The sequence below is a fragment of the Lonchura striata genome, chromosome 1A (genome assembly GCF_050655825.1).
Source record: "Lonchura striata isolate lonStrDom1 chromosome 1A, ASM5065582v1, whole genome shotgun sequence".
Classification (NCBI taxonomy): domain Eukaryota; kingdom Metazoa; phylum Chordata; class Aves; order Passeriformes; family Estrildidae; genus Lonchura; species Lonchura striata.
In genome coordinates this window covers 11,430,420-11,446,598 of record NC_140741.1, presented here as the reverse complement: position 1 = coordinate 11,446,598, position 16,179 = coordinate 11,430,420, and the positions used below count along the sequence as shown (strand labels likewise).

The 16,179-nt window shown below is 41.5% G+C and overlaps 1 protein-coding gene across 4 annotated transcripts in view; it reads left to right on the top strand.

Annotated features, from left to right (window-relative positions):
* The first annotated feature begins 275 nt into the window (after positions 1-275).
* The window catches only part of AEBP2 (AE binding protein 2), a 42,321-nt gene continuing 26,417 nt past the window's right edge, over positions 276-16,179 (top strand). For all 4 annotated transcript variants that reach the window (XM_085569565.1, XM_021535130.2, XM_077783259.2 and 1 more), the window contains exon 1: positions 276-958. In XM_085569565.1, the coding sequence (XP_085425691.1) occupies positions 312-958 (647 nt within the window). In that variant the 5' untranslated portion in view covers positions 276-311. The remainder of the gene's footprint in view (positions 959-16,179) is intronic.

Here is a 16,179-nt window from a genome sequence, read left to right as displayed (position 1 = left end):
GATCCCGCAGCGCGCCCGCCACCGCCCCTTCGCACCGGGGGCGGCGGTGGCCGCCGCCGCTCCGCCCTCCGCGCGTTGTTTGTCCCCCGGCGCGCTCCGTAGCGCGTGCGGCGGCGGCGGCACGAGCCGGGCCCCGCCCCTCCCCGGCGGTGCGGGTGCGCGAGGAGGGCGAAGGAAGGAGGGGGGGGGGGGGAAGCGGCGGCGGGAGCGTGCAGCGGGCGCGCGGGCGCGCACGGGGCCGCGCGCGCACGCCCCCGCCGCGCGCACGCCCGCGGCCGGCCCCGCGCGCGCGGCAGCGACTCGCAGGCGCCATGGCGGCCGCTCGCTGCAGCGACATGGCGGAGCCCCAGCGGCGCCTTCCCGGGCAGGCGGCGCCCGCCGAGGAGGAGGAGGAGGCGGAGGTGGCGGCGGCGGCGGCGGAGGTGGAGGCCGCCGGTGGGGCTGGATCCTCCTCGTCGTCGCCGCCGCCGGCACCGCCTTCGGCCGCGGCGGAGCCGGAGCCGCTGCTCCTGCTGAACGGCGAGGCGGAGAGCATGTCGGAGCCGAGCCCGGAGAGCGCCAGCCAGGCCGGGGACGGGGAGGACGAGGACGAGGAGGAGGAAGAGGAGGAGGAGGAGGGCGGTGAGGAGGAGGAGAGCAGCCTGGTGGGCAGCAGCAGCAGCACGAGCAGTGGCTGCTGCAGCGACGAGACCCGCTCGCCGAGCCCCGGCGGCGGCAGCGAGGCCGACGCCAAGGAGGAGCCCAAGGGCCCCCGGGGCAGCCAGGAGGACGGGCCGGGCCGCGGCGGGGGCGGCAGCAGCTCCAGCAGCGTGTCCAGCGGCGGCGACGAGGGATACGGCACCGGCCCCGGCACGGGCGGCGGCAGCAGCTGCGGCAGCGCCACGTCGGGGGGCCGGCGGGGCAGCCTGGAGATGTCCTCGGACGGGGAGCCCCTCAGCCGCATGGACTCGGAGGACAGGTCAGTGGCCGGCCGCGTCTCCGCCTCGGCAGCCCCCGCTGCCCGGGCGCCGCCCCGCTCCCGGCCGCGGGGCTGTCACGGCAGCCACAGGTTTCTCCGGCCAACTTGTGCCGGACCCCCGCCCATGCTCCTCGGGCCTCCCCGGTTGCCCGGCCCTGGCCGCGGAGGAGGGGGCGCTCCCCGGCCATCGCCGCCGCTCCCCGAGAGCCCCGAGCGACCCCGCCGGGCGCTGCCTCCTCCTCGGCTTCCTCCGGGGCCTCTTGGCTCGGAAGCTGCGGATTTTTCTCAGATAGTGCTTTCGGGGTTCTTCAAGGCTGTGTCTTGCGGCAGCGCGCAGATGGGGTGTACTGGAGCTTCGGGATGGGAAATGCATTTCTGGATACGGTTTTACCTGCGCCCACAGCAGGGTCTCTGCTCTAGAGGGAGAAAACCGAGTGATGAAAGCCTCTTAAAACATAAGGGAAAAAAAACAAAAACGAGTTTACTCGGGAGACCAGCCTTTCCTGCATTACGTGTGCGCAAGTAATAGTCATGCACGGTGTGAAGTGAGGTTCAGTATTTGGAGGCTCAGAGTCATCTTTGAATGAGTTCTGTAATTCTGAATTTCAGAATCTGTAAGGATGAGTTCTTAAGCTGTTGTACGTTAAAGCTGCACATTTCATTTTACCAAGATTCTAGCTGGGTTCTGGTGAAAAGGCACAACCGAATTCTCACACATGGTTGAATTCTACCATTCAGATCTGTTTCAGCCTACTGAGTCAAGCATTTCAAAGAACATGGCTTATGTAGTAGCTCTCCTCGATGTTGGATGCAACAGTTTACTTGAAAAACTGAAAATATGGTGGAAAAAGGACATAAAAACAGTGTGAAAGTGCTGTGTGCCCCTTGCTAATTAGTCCTTTCAAATAGTTTAAGAAACTTGCACAATTTTTCCTTGTGTTTAGCAGAAAAAGTATCAGACTTCCCTGCTGGAGTTCCAGTTAAGTAACAATTAGAATTTTATTTGTATTTTCTTAAGGTAGTTTTGCTGTTAAGTTTGGAGAATTACGTGGTTTGGTCCAGAAATGGACTTTGAATATATGTTAGATCAAAATCTTTGTAACTATACAAGTACCCGTATTTCAGCATGACTAGACCTAACCTCGAAGATTAAAACCAGCCCAGCAAACTCCTCGTGAGTCAGTTCCCCAAAACCATGTAATTGGCCTAAAAATCTTAAGAAGACAGAAAAAAAATTCAGGTCTTTGGTTTCCATCAGACTTTTGAGACTCATAGAAATCACGTTTTCTTTCTTCTTAACTTACGCGAGTGGAAGGGGGGTGTGGATGTTTGGGCTTGTTTGTAGGGTTTGTTCGTTTACTGTTTTTTTCAGAAGCTGAGATTTTATGTGCAATTGACTAAGTATGGGTGTAGATTTCTCGAAAATCACCAGGTGCATAAAGGAACACTAAGATAACAGTTTCTTATTTTTCACAGAGTGGAAGTCCAAATCTAATCCTGATTTTATCCAAGTGCCTGTCGGGGTTGAGGAAATAACAGAAGTAACTTGCAGGGGTTTTCTGGAAGTAGCGTCATTATGCCCTGTGCCCTCCAGAGCTGGTTGCTACTTTCTTTCTCTGTCATTGTTCTCGTGGTCCTCTTGCTGTACGTGGTTAAATCCACGTCTGTGGGTCCTTGCTCCTTCCCTTTACCACCAGGAGTGGGACTCTTTGTTTTTAGTGGTTTAAATAAGGACTGTGCCTTGTTTTCAATCTTTGCAAAGTTTTATCTTGACCTGACAGGGTGAAAACTTGGGGTGTTGAGAGTGCATTTTGTACTGTAATTCCAAGGCCTGAAAGCAATGCTACCGAGAGTGACATTTGTTATTCCTGGGGTTGGAAAATTTTGTTTGGTGTGTACTGCTTGCTGCAGCATGTTAGAATGCTTTATTATTTTTGTGACATGTAGTCCAGCAAGTTGCTTGCTTGATATTGTGGTCCAAATGATTGCTGCTGCTTGGAAGGCAGCCACAGCAAAATCCTGTGCCTTTCAGATGATCACACAGACAAGCAGAGTGTTGCAAAAGGTAGGAGATGTGCTGAAGAGTTAGAGTGTGTAAACTGGAATATTGAAACACCGAGGAAGAGCTGGAAACAGTTCAGATTTAATATATTGAAATCCTGAAAGAATAAATAATTCGTTGTTTTGGTCACCTCTGAATTAAAATGTAAGTTCTGTGACTATTAGAAAACCATATTTTGTCTATTAAGTGTTATTTTATATGGGGTAGTTTATTAAGTACAGTACTTCATGACCTTTGCTGACTCCCTGTGTCTCCAAAGTCCTGAGGAGCTTGGTGTCTGACTCCATGTGTTGTAAAGTAAGATTCCCTGGGGAGGGAGTAGAGAGAAAAGGGAAGAGATGGAACTAACAGCCTTTTCAGACCCTGTGTCTAGCCAGAGGAAGCTGGTAGGAGAGTGTACTGGGTAAAGACTCTCCTGCTGTCAGCAGGTTTGGTAACATTCAGATCATGCCCCTGGGCTTGGGATTTTTTTTCTTGCTTCCTCTTTAGAAAATTTGAATGAATTAAGGGGTGTGGTAAAAGGGCCTGAATTCCGTGAGTGATCAAATTCCCATTTCCTTGTGCATGTTCTTTATCGTTCTCCACTGTGTATTATCTCTCATTTTTCCTTTAGTGATATCAATTACAAATGAAGCAGATGAAGAGGAAAATCTTGCATGTGGTCAAAATAGAGCTACTGTTCAGCAACTTCTACTTCTAACATTTTATTGTGTTTTGAGAGTATCCGCTGACAGAAAAAATAATTTATAGGAAATTAGTCAATATTTATAATACATATTTATAATTTTAATAAATATTTATAATACAATAAATAAATATAGAGATGACTATTGATGCTCTGAAATTTAGCGTGAATTTTAACCCTCCATTTCCATGCCTGCAGATAGACTTTGTACTTTGTTACAGGATGCTTCTCTTCCCTCCCTAAAAACGCAGAAAGGAAAAGGCAAACCCCAGACTGACACTTAGGATAAATAACCGAGGTGGCATTTTTGGCTCAGCAGGAGAGTTCAGTGCAGTAACTCTAGGACTAGCAGGTATCTTGTTGATCTGTAGTAGTTGTGTTTTTTTCCCTGGGAATTGTGCTAAGTTCCCACTGCTTTGCAGGAGTTTGTCTGTGAGTTTTGTGAGCAAGCTCAGATCAGCTGGCTGAGTAATAATAGTCTGCATTCAAGCAGAGTGATCCTCTGGATTTACAGTTGGAACAAAGACTATTATCAGCACGTGAATGCTGCTCATTTTCTTGTGCCTTTCCCTAACTTGAGACCTCTGCTGAAAGGATGGATGTGTTCCTTCAGAGCCCTCTGGAGCTGCTAGTCTTGCTGCAATGCTGAGAAATATTTGACAGGACTTGAAAAGAAAAAAATAATGGTTCAGTTAACTATAAACACAGAAGCTGGACCTAAGCAAATGCATGGATTTGGGTATAAACCAGCTGAGCTGAGTGTGGTGGAGATGCATCTGCAGCTCCCTAATGTTGTTATTGCTGAATTATGATATTTTCTTACAAACACTTAGTTTACTGAAATAATTTAAATATTGTTTACTGGAACAGTTATTATGGAAATATATTTACATCTGAAATAGTTTCATCATGAGATTTTGTTTGATTTAGAAAGCAGTGGTAGGTCTTGCAGTTTGAAGTTGTTGAGCAGAAATTTGAGTAGTAAATCTGTATGAAGAGCTTTTTTTGTTCACTCTTGTGAATTTATCTTGTGCCTTCGTATTGTCACCTAGAAGTTACCCCTGGTTTACTATTCTTGCATTATCTTTACCCCTCTTAGCAGTTTATCCTTTGCACCCTCCTCCTCCTGGCTGGGCAAGGAGCATGGAAAAGGTGTATTTAAGCTGCTGTGTGATCTGTGAGTGCTGATTGATGTGCTCCCAGGCCAAGTGTAACAGGTTGCCTTTGGATCTATGTAGTAATCTTTCCCTTAGGCACAGCATTACATAAGATCCATCTTACTCACAGGCAATTTTCATGAAACTTGTGAGGCTTTTTTGTTTGCATTTGTTTTGTGGGGGGAGTGGGATAACATTTTAATGTTTTTTGTTATTCACCAACGAGTCAGTTATTGAGAGTCCCTGACTCAAGGAGTACTCAATAATACTCAATGACAATTTGTGTTCTTAACCACATAAGATTTGCTGAATACTTCTAGAAATACTTCTACTGTCTAGAAATGTTCCTGTTTAATATATGAGCAGTTTTGAAAGCATTTTTCAGTAGTAAACTTTTTTGTGCTTCAGATTGTGATGTTTTATCATTTTACTGAATGAAATGGCAGTGTGGAACTAATGGATTCTACATAAAGATAAGAAAGATAAGAGGTTTAGACATCAAAATTCCAGGCTCTAGTCTGACTTTTTTTAAACTCTCAGGTAAAATGAAGGCTTTGCAACTTTTAAGATGTATGCTGATTTAAAAATACTAGTTTTAATTCTAGTCTTTATTTTGTCTATCTTTCAAAATCTTAAAAGTGAAGAACTTTCAAGTTCTTCACACAAGTGGCACACAAGTTGTATGAGTGACATTTATGAAGGCAGAACAGTAAATTTGAAATATAATCTGGAGGACATGTGGTACTAATAGGTGTGCTTCATGGATCCATGTGACCAGATTAAAAAGTGCTTCAGGCCTCTCTTTGCTGCATAGCCTCACTTGTCCCTATGCAGGAAGTGAAGAATCATTCATTAGCACTTATGGCAGGGTGGTTAAGTCGTTAAATTTTTTTTTCAAGTATGTGTAATATTGCTATGTCACAGTGAGCTATACAGAAGATTATCCAAGTTTCAGAAATTCTGCTGAAAATTGTATTTGCAGTATTTCTAACTGCATTTATTGTTGCTGTAGTTATTTGCTTTCAAATTGCAAAATAAACCCCTTGTTTCTGTAATGGTTATGTTCAGGCCTTTCTGGCACGGGAGAAAATAGCTTTTGATGGGTAGACAAAACAGCCCAGATATTTTGTATGGTGAGTATCTTTATTACTAAAGCTGTTGGTTGGTATAATTGAGTGGTTAACATGAGGTCTTTTTGTGAGCTAGATGAAAGAGCTTGGTATAATGAGCTGTTATAGTTATTGTAGTAAGATGTAAATATACTTCATAGAATTTGAGAAAAACATTTTCCTATTCAGTGTAAGACAGAATTCGTTTTGCTTTTATGTGGGATTTGAATGTCCACACTGGTCTGTGTGCATTTTGTGTAAAGTTTGTGATGTCATCAAGTCTGGTAACTTCTAAGTACAAGGTTTAATAGGTGGACTTTTTCAGAGAATTTCCTATGCCGTAATGGAAAAAACCTACCTTGGTTTTTCCTTTTTTCCCCCTTTTTTTTTTTTAATTTCCCTGTTTAATTTCCAGTGAAGTTAAACAGGGTGTCACACACAACCTGAACAGCTGTTTAGCAGAGATGTGACATCACATTTCTGGAGCTGGTCACAGATAAAACCAGCTCCCTTGGATGATGCAGTGGAAATGTTGTACCATACCACTCTTGCTCAGATCCTTCCACACCTTTCTAGTACCTTTCATATATTTTTTTAAAACCCCTACCCAGCTGGAGAAGAGCAGTGGGGGAATGAGCAGCACGGAGAGCTGGTGTGGAAGTCAGCAGTGTGGAAATGCACCTAGAACCCATTGCCTTGGGGTGGTTGTAGAGCAGTCTGTTGTTGGCTGGGAAAGTGGTGCATGGCAGAGAAGGGAGATGAAAAGCAGATGGAGTTTTCAAGACAGGAATAGAGGTTTCTGGCAAGGGGACCATGTGAGATAGACACAGAAAACTTCTGGGATGTGAGGGAATGAGATATGTCTAATAGCCTGAGGGGAAAAAAGGGAACTTAACCCAAAGAAAGTGAAAAATTGGTCTCTGCTGTAAAGTAGCCAAGTAATTGCAGGGAGTCATTGAAACAGGTGGGAATGTAATCTCTAGTTAAGTTGTGCAGGAGACTGAGCAGAAGAGGGTAAGGAACTTCTTTGTATGAACAGTGAGTTTTACCCACTCTCCCCATCCTGTTAAAAAATATGATGGCATGACTTGCAAAAATACAAAGTGGTAATTTTGTAAGATTCCCTGAGGTAGCTATTTCTTTGGTTATCTATCCAAGTAACTGATTCTTTTTTCTAACTATATGCTTTATGTCTGGGGTCGTTCATTTAAATATGAACATGTTAAAAAATATTTGTTTTAGAAAATGAAATATAAATATTCCATGTTGTGCTCGCTGCTTATCATTGGTTTTGTGATACACAAAGATAGTGATTGCAGTTGTGGTTTTGCAGCATTCAAAACCAACAAAGAACTGGGGAAAAATTTTGAAGCCTTTTGAGATTCTGAAGTATTTTTTTTCCCCTTAAGAATGGTAAAATATAAAGCAAGAAAGACCTGGGATTTCTTTTCCCATATCTAATTTTCTTCTCTATACTAGAATTTACATTCTTAAATAAATTTTGTTGAACTTCTGTTGCTAATGTTTAATGAATACTTTCTTCATTTGATAGAGGTGTTGCATAAGGTATATGCCAAGATATTTGATAGAGAAAAGCAAAAGATTTATGATTTTGAAAGTCCTGTTGTCATCCTGGTGCACCATAGAGGACTGCTGTAATTCACACAGTTTGTGTAATGTCAGGGGGAGAAAACTACACCTTAGTGGTTTGAGTTGAGACTTGTAAAAAACTTACTGTGGGCTCATACAGTGATATTATGATTTATTAAATATGCCTCAATAAGAACCTAGTATAAAGAATTTCCACTTACTGTTAACGTCATTCCATGTAGCCTTTTGTATAAATTACTAGCTCCCCTGTAAAATTGCAGTAAAGTCCTTTTTTTGACCATTTTACAGCACATTTTAGTTTATTGTGCTGTAGTAACGACTTATATTCCAAATGAAAAAAAAAAAAACTTAAAAATGCAAAGAAAATATTTCAATATGTGCAAACAAAGAAATGTAAATATTTCTTTTTCCTTTGAAATAAAACTCTTTTTGGCATGTTTTTAGGTAGGCTTCCTAAGGTTGACTTGAATGCTAAGTTACAGCTTAGACAGTTGGTACAAATAGAAATTAATTTATTGTCTCACAAAACAGGAGTCAGACCTTCTTTTATTACCTTTTTGCTATGAATTAAGCAAGTTAGTGGAGTTGTGCTTTGCTGGTTTCTTTGCTTTTGATGCATGGTTAATACTTGAAGGAGCAAGTATTCACTGAGGTGGAAATAGGCAAGGCTGCTACTTTATACAATGCTGTCCTAGCTGCGTAATTTTTCTGTTTTAAGTTGAATTTAACATGATGGTAACTGGAACTTTTTAGATCCGCTCTGTGAGTTTGCATCTTTCTTTGGTAATTTTATGTTCCACTTGTTTTCTGTGTTCTGGGGTGAGGGGAAGTATCCTGAGGTTGGAAGAATGGGAGGGTAATACCTACAGCAGATGAAATTTTCTTGACACCACACCTGAAGGCTGTTACCTTCCAGTGCTGATGAGAGAATTTCATCGTGATTATGGGTCTCAAAGTGGGAAGCACTGTTAGAAGAATAAATTATTTCTGGTGGTTCTTTAGTGAGCGTTCTTCTTCTCCTAAGCTGTGCTAGTAAACACACTCCTTTATCAGTAAAGATTGAAAATTGTGAACCACTTGTTGCTGTTCTCTAACTTTTCAGGAAGATTATCGAGTTGAAGATAACATGGTTCCCAGAAATGAAAGGCACTTTTATTTGTGTCTGAAAGGCAGAATCGAGTAGTTTCTTGATTTGTGTCATCTTTTTGCAGAATGTTATCTTTCTGCTGTCATATCACAAGGCAAATATGTTTAACCTGCTCTCTTGGATATTTTGGCATTCCAAGTTTCCTCATTGTTTTTCCAGTTGCTCTGTATGCTACAAATCCTGTGATGCCCTGGGTTTGTGTTATCCAAGTATTGGGAGCCCAAATATTCTAGGAATAACAATCTAAATAATCAGATTAAGTGATCCAGGAGAGTGGAAACAGCTCTAGAGTGGTGAATCATAACACACTTTCTCAGTCTTGTTTTGTTTCCTGTGCGTGTTTGTTATTTTAAGTTCCTTCAATTTCTCTATCTCAAAGAGCTTTCCTATCTTCCCTGGCTTTATATTATCAGGCTGAAGTGTTTGCAGTGTTTCCTTTTCTAGGTGTTTATACCTTATCTAGACATAGCTTTACTCTAAAATAATCTGCTGCTTCAAAAAGAATTTAAAACTGAGTTTTTAATGTTACCACTTGCTGTGCCGTATAAAATTCTCTTCCTTGACTATTTAATTTTCTGTTGTGTTGCTTGCTTAGTAGTCAGATAACAATACGTATATTTCATAAAGAGTTTTGCAGTCTTGTTTTGAAGATTGATTTATGAACACTTTTTGAGTATGTTCATTTTGACTAGTTTTTTGTTAGAATAATGTAATCAGTGTAAGGCATAAATTTGATAGGTTTGATTTCCAGAGAAATGCTTACATGATTCAGAAGCATAAGTGCTTCCAAGTGAGTGGGTGCAGTCAGTCATGCAGTCCTGGAAGTGAAGGTGTTTTTTTCTTTATGCTGTCTTAATGTTGCTTTTACTTATTTTTGCCCATCCTGCTTTGCCTGCCTTGCCTCTGAAGAGGTGTGGAGTCAATTGTTCTGTCTGTCTGCCGGGGCTCTTTGTGGATGTCATGTGCCAAGAGAAGGTGCTGCATTCACAGCACAGTGGTGGACTTTGACTTCATGTAGTCCTGGCTTATTTTTTTGATACAGCTATTCTGATTTCTTGCTGCCATGTGAGTATTCTTTCTCTTTGGCAGATGTTTAGTGTTCTGCATTCACTCTTTACTCTGGTTTTTTTTTTTCTTTTTTCATGGTGGTTTATCCACATACACTATTTTTTTCTTCCTGGTGGTAGGTTTTCCTGAACTCACCAAATGATCATTATCAGTCATGAAATTATTTTGGATACTTTCTATTTAAAAGCTTAAATTTAAATGTTTTTCTCAGCAAATCAGCCAAAAAAACCCTTAGGTATGCAGGTAGCTGGAGTTGCTTTCTATCTCCTTTAAAGATTCTCTCTGGGCTGCTTGCTGGTTCAATGAAAAGGAACTGTAAGAGCTCTAAAGCATAATGGTATTTTCCTGCCACAGTCGAACTACATCCATTAAAGTAAGACAAACTGTTTTGTTTGCGAAACGTAAATGTTTGGTTTAGGGAATTAAATTGATAAATAACTGAAATTTAGTAGGAGGGGTTTAACTGTTAGATATATAGATGCATCATAAAATAACAAATTTGCCAAAGATGAGCAGAGGAATAAAAAAAAAAAATCAGGCAAATCTCAAACTTTGCTGGCTCATGGTAATTGCTCATGTTTCGGGAGCTCTGTTTTTCCTAGCACTTGTTTTAATCTAACTTTTAAATTGGCATGATAATTTGGAGAACATACAGCTAAAAGATGAATCGAAATCTCCTTGCCCACCTGGGTGTAGTTGCCTTGAGCCCTGCATTTTATTGTGTACTGGTACCCCCATGCACTACAAAGACATTGGCATTAAAAGTTTGCTTATACTCATTAAATGTCAGCAAAAATTAAATCTTAGTACAAAAACATACGAATTTGTTCTTCCTCTTCTTTTGTTTAGGAGCTAAAAATATGTTAGTAATCTAATCTGTTACTAATCTGTTGTGTCCATGGCTCCTCTGTTTGGAATTGATGGAGATATTCTAAAATAGGACAGGTGAAAGATCCTCCTCTCAAGGATTGGAGCTGAGGGTTAATTTGATAATTTTGAAGTTTTGTGAGGATTTATTTTTGCTGGATTATTGATTGCATTAGGAAGCGGTGAGCACAAATTGCTTTGAATTTGTTGATGTTGAAAAGCTGTTGTTTTTTGGAATTTGTCCTTTGCCCAGAGCTGTACACCACAATTTTCCACCTTTTATCTTGGAAAGTAATAGGAGTAGTGGGGAAAATTGTGAAGTTTTTGTTTTTGTTCTTTTTTTTTTTTTTTTGGTGAAATAAAAATAATAAGGTGCTGGAAGATGTCACTAAGCATGTCATTATTATTTTCTTTCAATGTTTCTATTTTTACTTGATGTTTGTAATTGAACGATTGCAGTTGGTGCTGTTTGTTTTCTTTCGGGATTAGTACCTAGTTGTGATTTAATCTTCCAGGTGGTAAAAGCTTTTCTGTTGATTTCTAGGTTTTAACCCTTGAAGTTGCTGTGACTGACTGTCAGTCACAGTGTTCCCATTAATCTGAGGTTGTTTTATCTGACTGTAACAGTTCAGTTTTCGTTCTTGAGCTTCCCTCATGGATTAGACCAATGTAGCTGCAGCTGTAGGGGGAAATGACAGAGTATTTCATGATTAGTAAAAGAGAAAGAAACTAGCAGAGTATTTATTTTTGTTTGGTTTATTTGTTTGGTTTTTTTAATCCTTAACCTTGTAATTACTTCCAGTAAGGTTTGTAGCATTTGGTTTCAGAGGCAGTCTGTTGATTTGATGTTTTATGGTTGGGTTATCACTGTGTATTTCAGAAGAAACTGTTCTCCAAACTTGCAGTAGTGTAGTGTGCAGCTGGATGGCTGCTCAGTAGCGTGGGTTTCAGCGACCCTGCAGTGTGTGCTGGCTGCAATTGCTGTTCGTTTTTAATTTGATGCCTTCCAAGAGGAGGTTTTTCCGTATAGGACCTGTCAGGATCGTTTGGTGTCAGCTAAATTCAGCTGGGTCCTTTGGTCACCTCCTGCACCGAGCATCTGGGCACGGGGAGCAGGCTCTCGGTGGAGGTGCTCTAACCCGAAATGAGCTCCTGTTGATCAGGCTGAAGGCTGCTTGTTGACCCTCGAGGGCACGGTGTAAGGCCCATCTGTTAGGGCTGCCTTTTGCCTCAGGGAAGGTTACTTCAGTTAAGGTCTACAGGGAATATGTTTAGCAGACATTAAAAGTATAATAGCAAATTGATTGGGCTTTTGTGCATGTGTTCAGTGCCTGGCTCTGCTCTCGCTTCAAGTGGACAGTTGCTAATGGGACTTGGTGGAAACTAAAAATGAAATGATTTTGCTGTTCTTTCAGGTTTTTTGACCATATTCCTTCTCGACTCTTTACTGTTTGTTGTTCTAAAATATTAACAAAATCAGGGACAGGATAAATTTTGGGCATTTATTAAATTCAACAGAAGGAAATACTTGCAGTAGTGAGGAAAAAAATCTCATTGGAGAGCCAAGTGTGTGTCAGCAGTGGTGTGCAGTATACCATTTTATTTAATGCATTAAATCAGTCTCATTATAGTTTTATTCGCATTTAAATGTACACAAAAATTAGGGCCCAGGTGTATAATATGTAGTTTAAAATTTGTACATTTTAAATTGTGAATAATTTGGATTTTGGTTTTTTCCTTATAGAAAATATCTACATTTACAGACCCCCAACAGTGGCTTAATTTTGCTCAGATCCTTAAAGGAAGAGAATAACACAGAATTTAAAGTGCTCAAAAAACGCTTTTTTGTTTTCTATGACATGAAAATGACTAGCAGCTTCTTATCAGTTTTTAGGTATTATTTTTTGTTTCGAGATTGTTTTTAAATAGGGTTTGAACTAAATTAACCAGCTAGACGCATTTAATTGTGTAAGCACTAACCTTTTAACATTAAAGTGCTGCTAAAAATACCTTAATGTTCTTGATAATGAAGATAATATTATTTCTAGCCACAGGTAAAATAAGTACAGGTAAAAATAAGACCTGAAACAATGCCTTTGAGGTAATGATTCAGCTATTGAAGCTTGCATGTTTTTGCTTAATGAACACATGTTAAATGTCAGTATTGTTTCAAAGCTGTTGATCTCTTGGTAGAGGGAAAATTTGTAGGAGGAGAGAAGAATGTCTGACCCCTCTGAGAAGATTCTGTGTTTTCAGTTCTACCTTGCTGTGTTTGGCAGATGCTACCAGTGTTTGCAGACTTGGTGAAAGGAGGTGTGGGTTTAGTAAGGCATTTCAGAAAGGCTTTCAGTTCTTGCCTCTAGACCTGTGATTTTTGCATCAAGTTGATTCAGGTGCTCAATTAGGTTGAAAATAGGGACAACATAAGCTCGAAGATCATGTTGTGCTTGCTGTAACAGTTCTAAATTTTAGTAATTAGTCAGTCTTTTGAATGGAGCTTCTTAAAAACTGCTATTGTGTATGCAAGCTCTCTCCAGCAGTGACTGTTTTTGATGCTCTATTGTTTGGGATGACCCCTGAGCTGAACTCTCTGAAACTCAAATGTCTAATGTTCTTCATCAGGCCATGGTCTATAGATCCATTACAATGGAGCTGTAGCCTGCCTACAGCTTGGGAGCAAACCCAGACCTGTCTGTCACTGGCAGGAGGGGAATGCCACAAGAGCTTCAGTTCTGCTCGTGTCATTCTGCTTTGATAGTGGTAGGCAGACTTCAAACAGATCTCCTGCCTGCGAGAGAGGGACTTAGCAAAAGGCAGAAAAACTTGCTTTAACTTAGCTGAAAATCTGTTTCAGTGTCTCTGTCCTGTTACCAAGGTTTCTGTGTATTTCTTACTTTGTTTTCTCCTCTTTTGCACATTATTATTTTCCCACTTGCAGGCTTCATGGATTTGGGGAGAGAAAGCAGAAGGATGCAATTTCCATTGCTACCTTCCCTTTGTTAAGGAACCTTTCCCTCTGTCAGATCTCAAGCAGATAGAAAGTTGTATTGGATTGAAAAGCCCCATTCATAGACTGAAAGGTGCACACACTTTTTGTGTAGTCCAAGCCCATCTTGGGCTGAGTGTTTGTGCACACATCTTATTTGCTTGTGTGTCCTGTCCTCACGCCCTTTGTGAAACTCTGAGAAACAAGTAAGTGGCTGAATTGGCAGCTCTAACAGACACAGTGTTGCAGTTAAGTCTTAACAGACTTAGTAGCAGCCGCAGCTCTGTCTGTAAAACTTATCTTCCTACTTCATCTCAAAATGGGCAGGTCAAGAGACCGCCCAAGTGAGTGTCTTTGATGTTACATATACTGCAGACTATTCTCTGAAAAGCTTCCTGATATTTTCTCAGTGTAAGAAAGACGAGAGAAAACTGCACACACTTGAGCTGTGCTGGGCACTGGTCTTTCACAGATTCTCTTTGCAGCCTTTACCTCTTCTGTGAGGGACAGAACTTGCTAAGTGAGACAGAAACTAATTCTAGATATCTTAGTACTGGGAAGCACCTGATCACCTGAAATACGCCGGTTCTGGAGGCACAGAAGAGGAAACAAAAAATGTATGTTACATTTTTATTTAACAGATTGTTACTAGAGAAGGAATGGCTAGGGCAGTGTGTTTCTAGAAGGATGAAGAGCATTTTGTCTTAAATATTAAGCTGTTATTGCTCAACTGGCTTTGTGTTATATTTTCCCCCATTTTTAGACAGGATTTGGAATAGGTTATAGAATCATAGTTCAGTGTGTCACTTCATTCTCATTTTTCAAATTCTATATGCTACTACTTGGTTTGAGTGCTATGGGCAGCCTTTTTTTATTCCAGTTCCTCTGATACAAAATTTTGATACCGTGTTAATCTGTTAGCCCTTAGCAAACACTTAGGCTATTAAACCCAAACCCAGCAAACATTTAAACAGTAATAACTAAATTAGCTTGTTACTGGTTTCTTATGTCATTAATAACCTTACTTGTTACAATAGCTTTTGCTGGGATCAGTTGACTTTTACATATTTTTCTCCAGAAGAAAGTAGGATAGATTGTAAAAAAACACAAAGCCTAAGCGTTTGCATTCCTTAGGCTGTAAAATTGGAGGCCTGTGATTTTGTATCAAGGTATGTTGCACTGCACCAGCAGTGGGAACTAAATTGTCATCTTTTGGTTGATAATTTTCAGGGTTTTTTTTTATCTCTTCTTAGACGAATTAAGTGGATTTCAGGCCTGTGGAATGGAGAAACCACAAACACGCACCTGTGTGAGGGTACACTTCTCCCCTGCCCCAAAATACTTTCACAGAACTTGTTCAGGGTTATATTTTCTCATTGCTTTCCCACTTCAGACCAGACAGTAAACCCAGGGAACTGTTAAATACCCCTCATACTCTGCCCTGTGGTCAGCAGCACCACACATCCTCTCAGTCAGAAGTCTGCTTGTACTGTTTGTGGGGTGTGCGAGAGCGGACCTAATGGTGGCTGTGGGTGTAGAAACTCCTACTGACTGGAAATAGCCCTGAAGCTTGAACTCCTCCTTGAAAGTGTTTGGGAAGCAGTTTCCTTTGGTACCCTTCAGCTGTGGGAAAGGCAGGGTTATTTATGGACCTGAGCTGGTATGAGGCAGCTATTGCACGAGTGCTGTGTGTGCAGTGCTTTGCCATCCTTGGCTAAGCAGCTTCCTGTCGGGACCACTGATCCGTGTAACAGCACTGTCTGTGGCAGAAGTGGTTGGGCTTTGTGCCATTCTGTGTGTCCAAACCTACTTACAAGTGTGATTTTAAGAAAGCTGTATTTGGATAGCTTAAACCGAGGGGCAGGTGAGGTGGTGACACAATTAACTATAATTAATTATTCAAATTTTCTGTCATCGTGGGTAAATTTTGCTTTCACAATGCAGTTTTACAGGCTTTATTTTTGGGGATTATTTTTTGGCCTGGGCATCAGTTGAGGAAGGAGAAGATGTCAGTCTCATAATTGCATCTATTATGAGCCTGGCACAGTGGAAAAATTAGGATTACTTGCAACAGGTTTTGCAGATAAAGCTGCTGACAATTTGCTACGGGGATCCTAAAATGCTGTTACAGTACATGTAGTTAGTGCCTCTTAATGCTGTTGGAGCTGGGAACTTCAGCTCAGGGCCAGTGGAATACTTGTTTACTTGCTAGTGACAGGTTGGGAGGTTGTATGTCATTAAAAAATTCAAGATTACGGGGAGGGAAGGGAGACATGGGGAGGAATCATGGGAAGCTCTGTGTATTCAGGGTGTAGAAAAGGGAAGAAAGTAAAAATAATGGACACATGGAAATTTGGTGTGTAGCAGCAAATAGCCTGTTAAATAGCAAATAGTATGACTTCTATGGATAGGAGCTATGCCTTCTAAATTCTTAGACCTTGTTAGAAATTGGGAGCAGGGCATGTGGTATTTGTGTAGCATTTAGGAACTATGCATTTGATACACCTTCATTAAAGCAAAAAGGTGTTC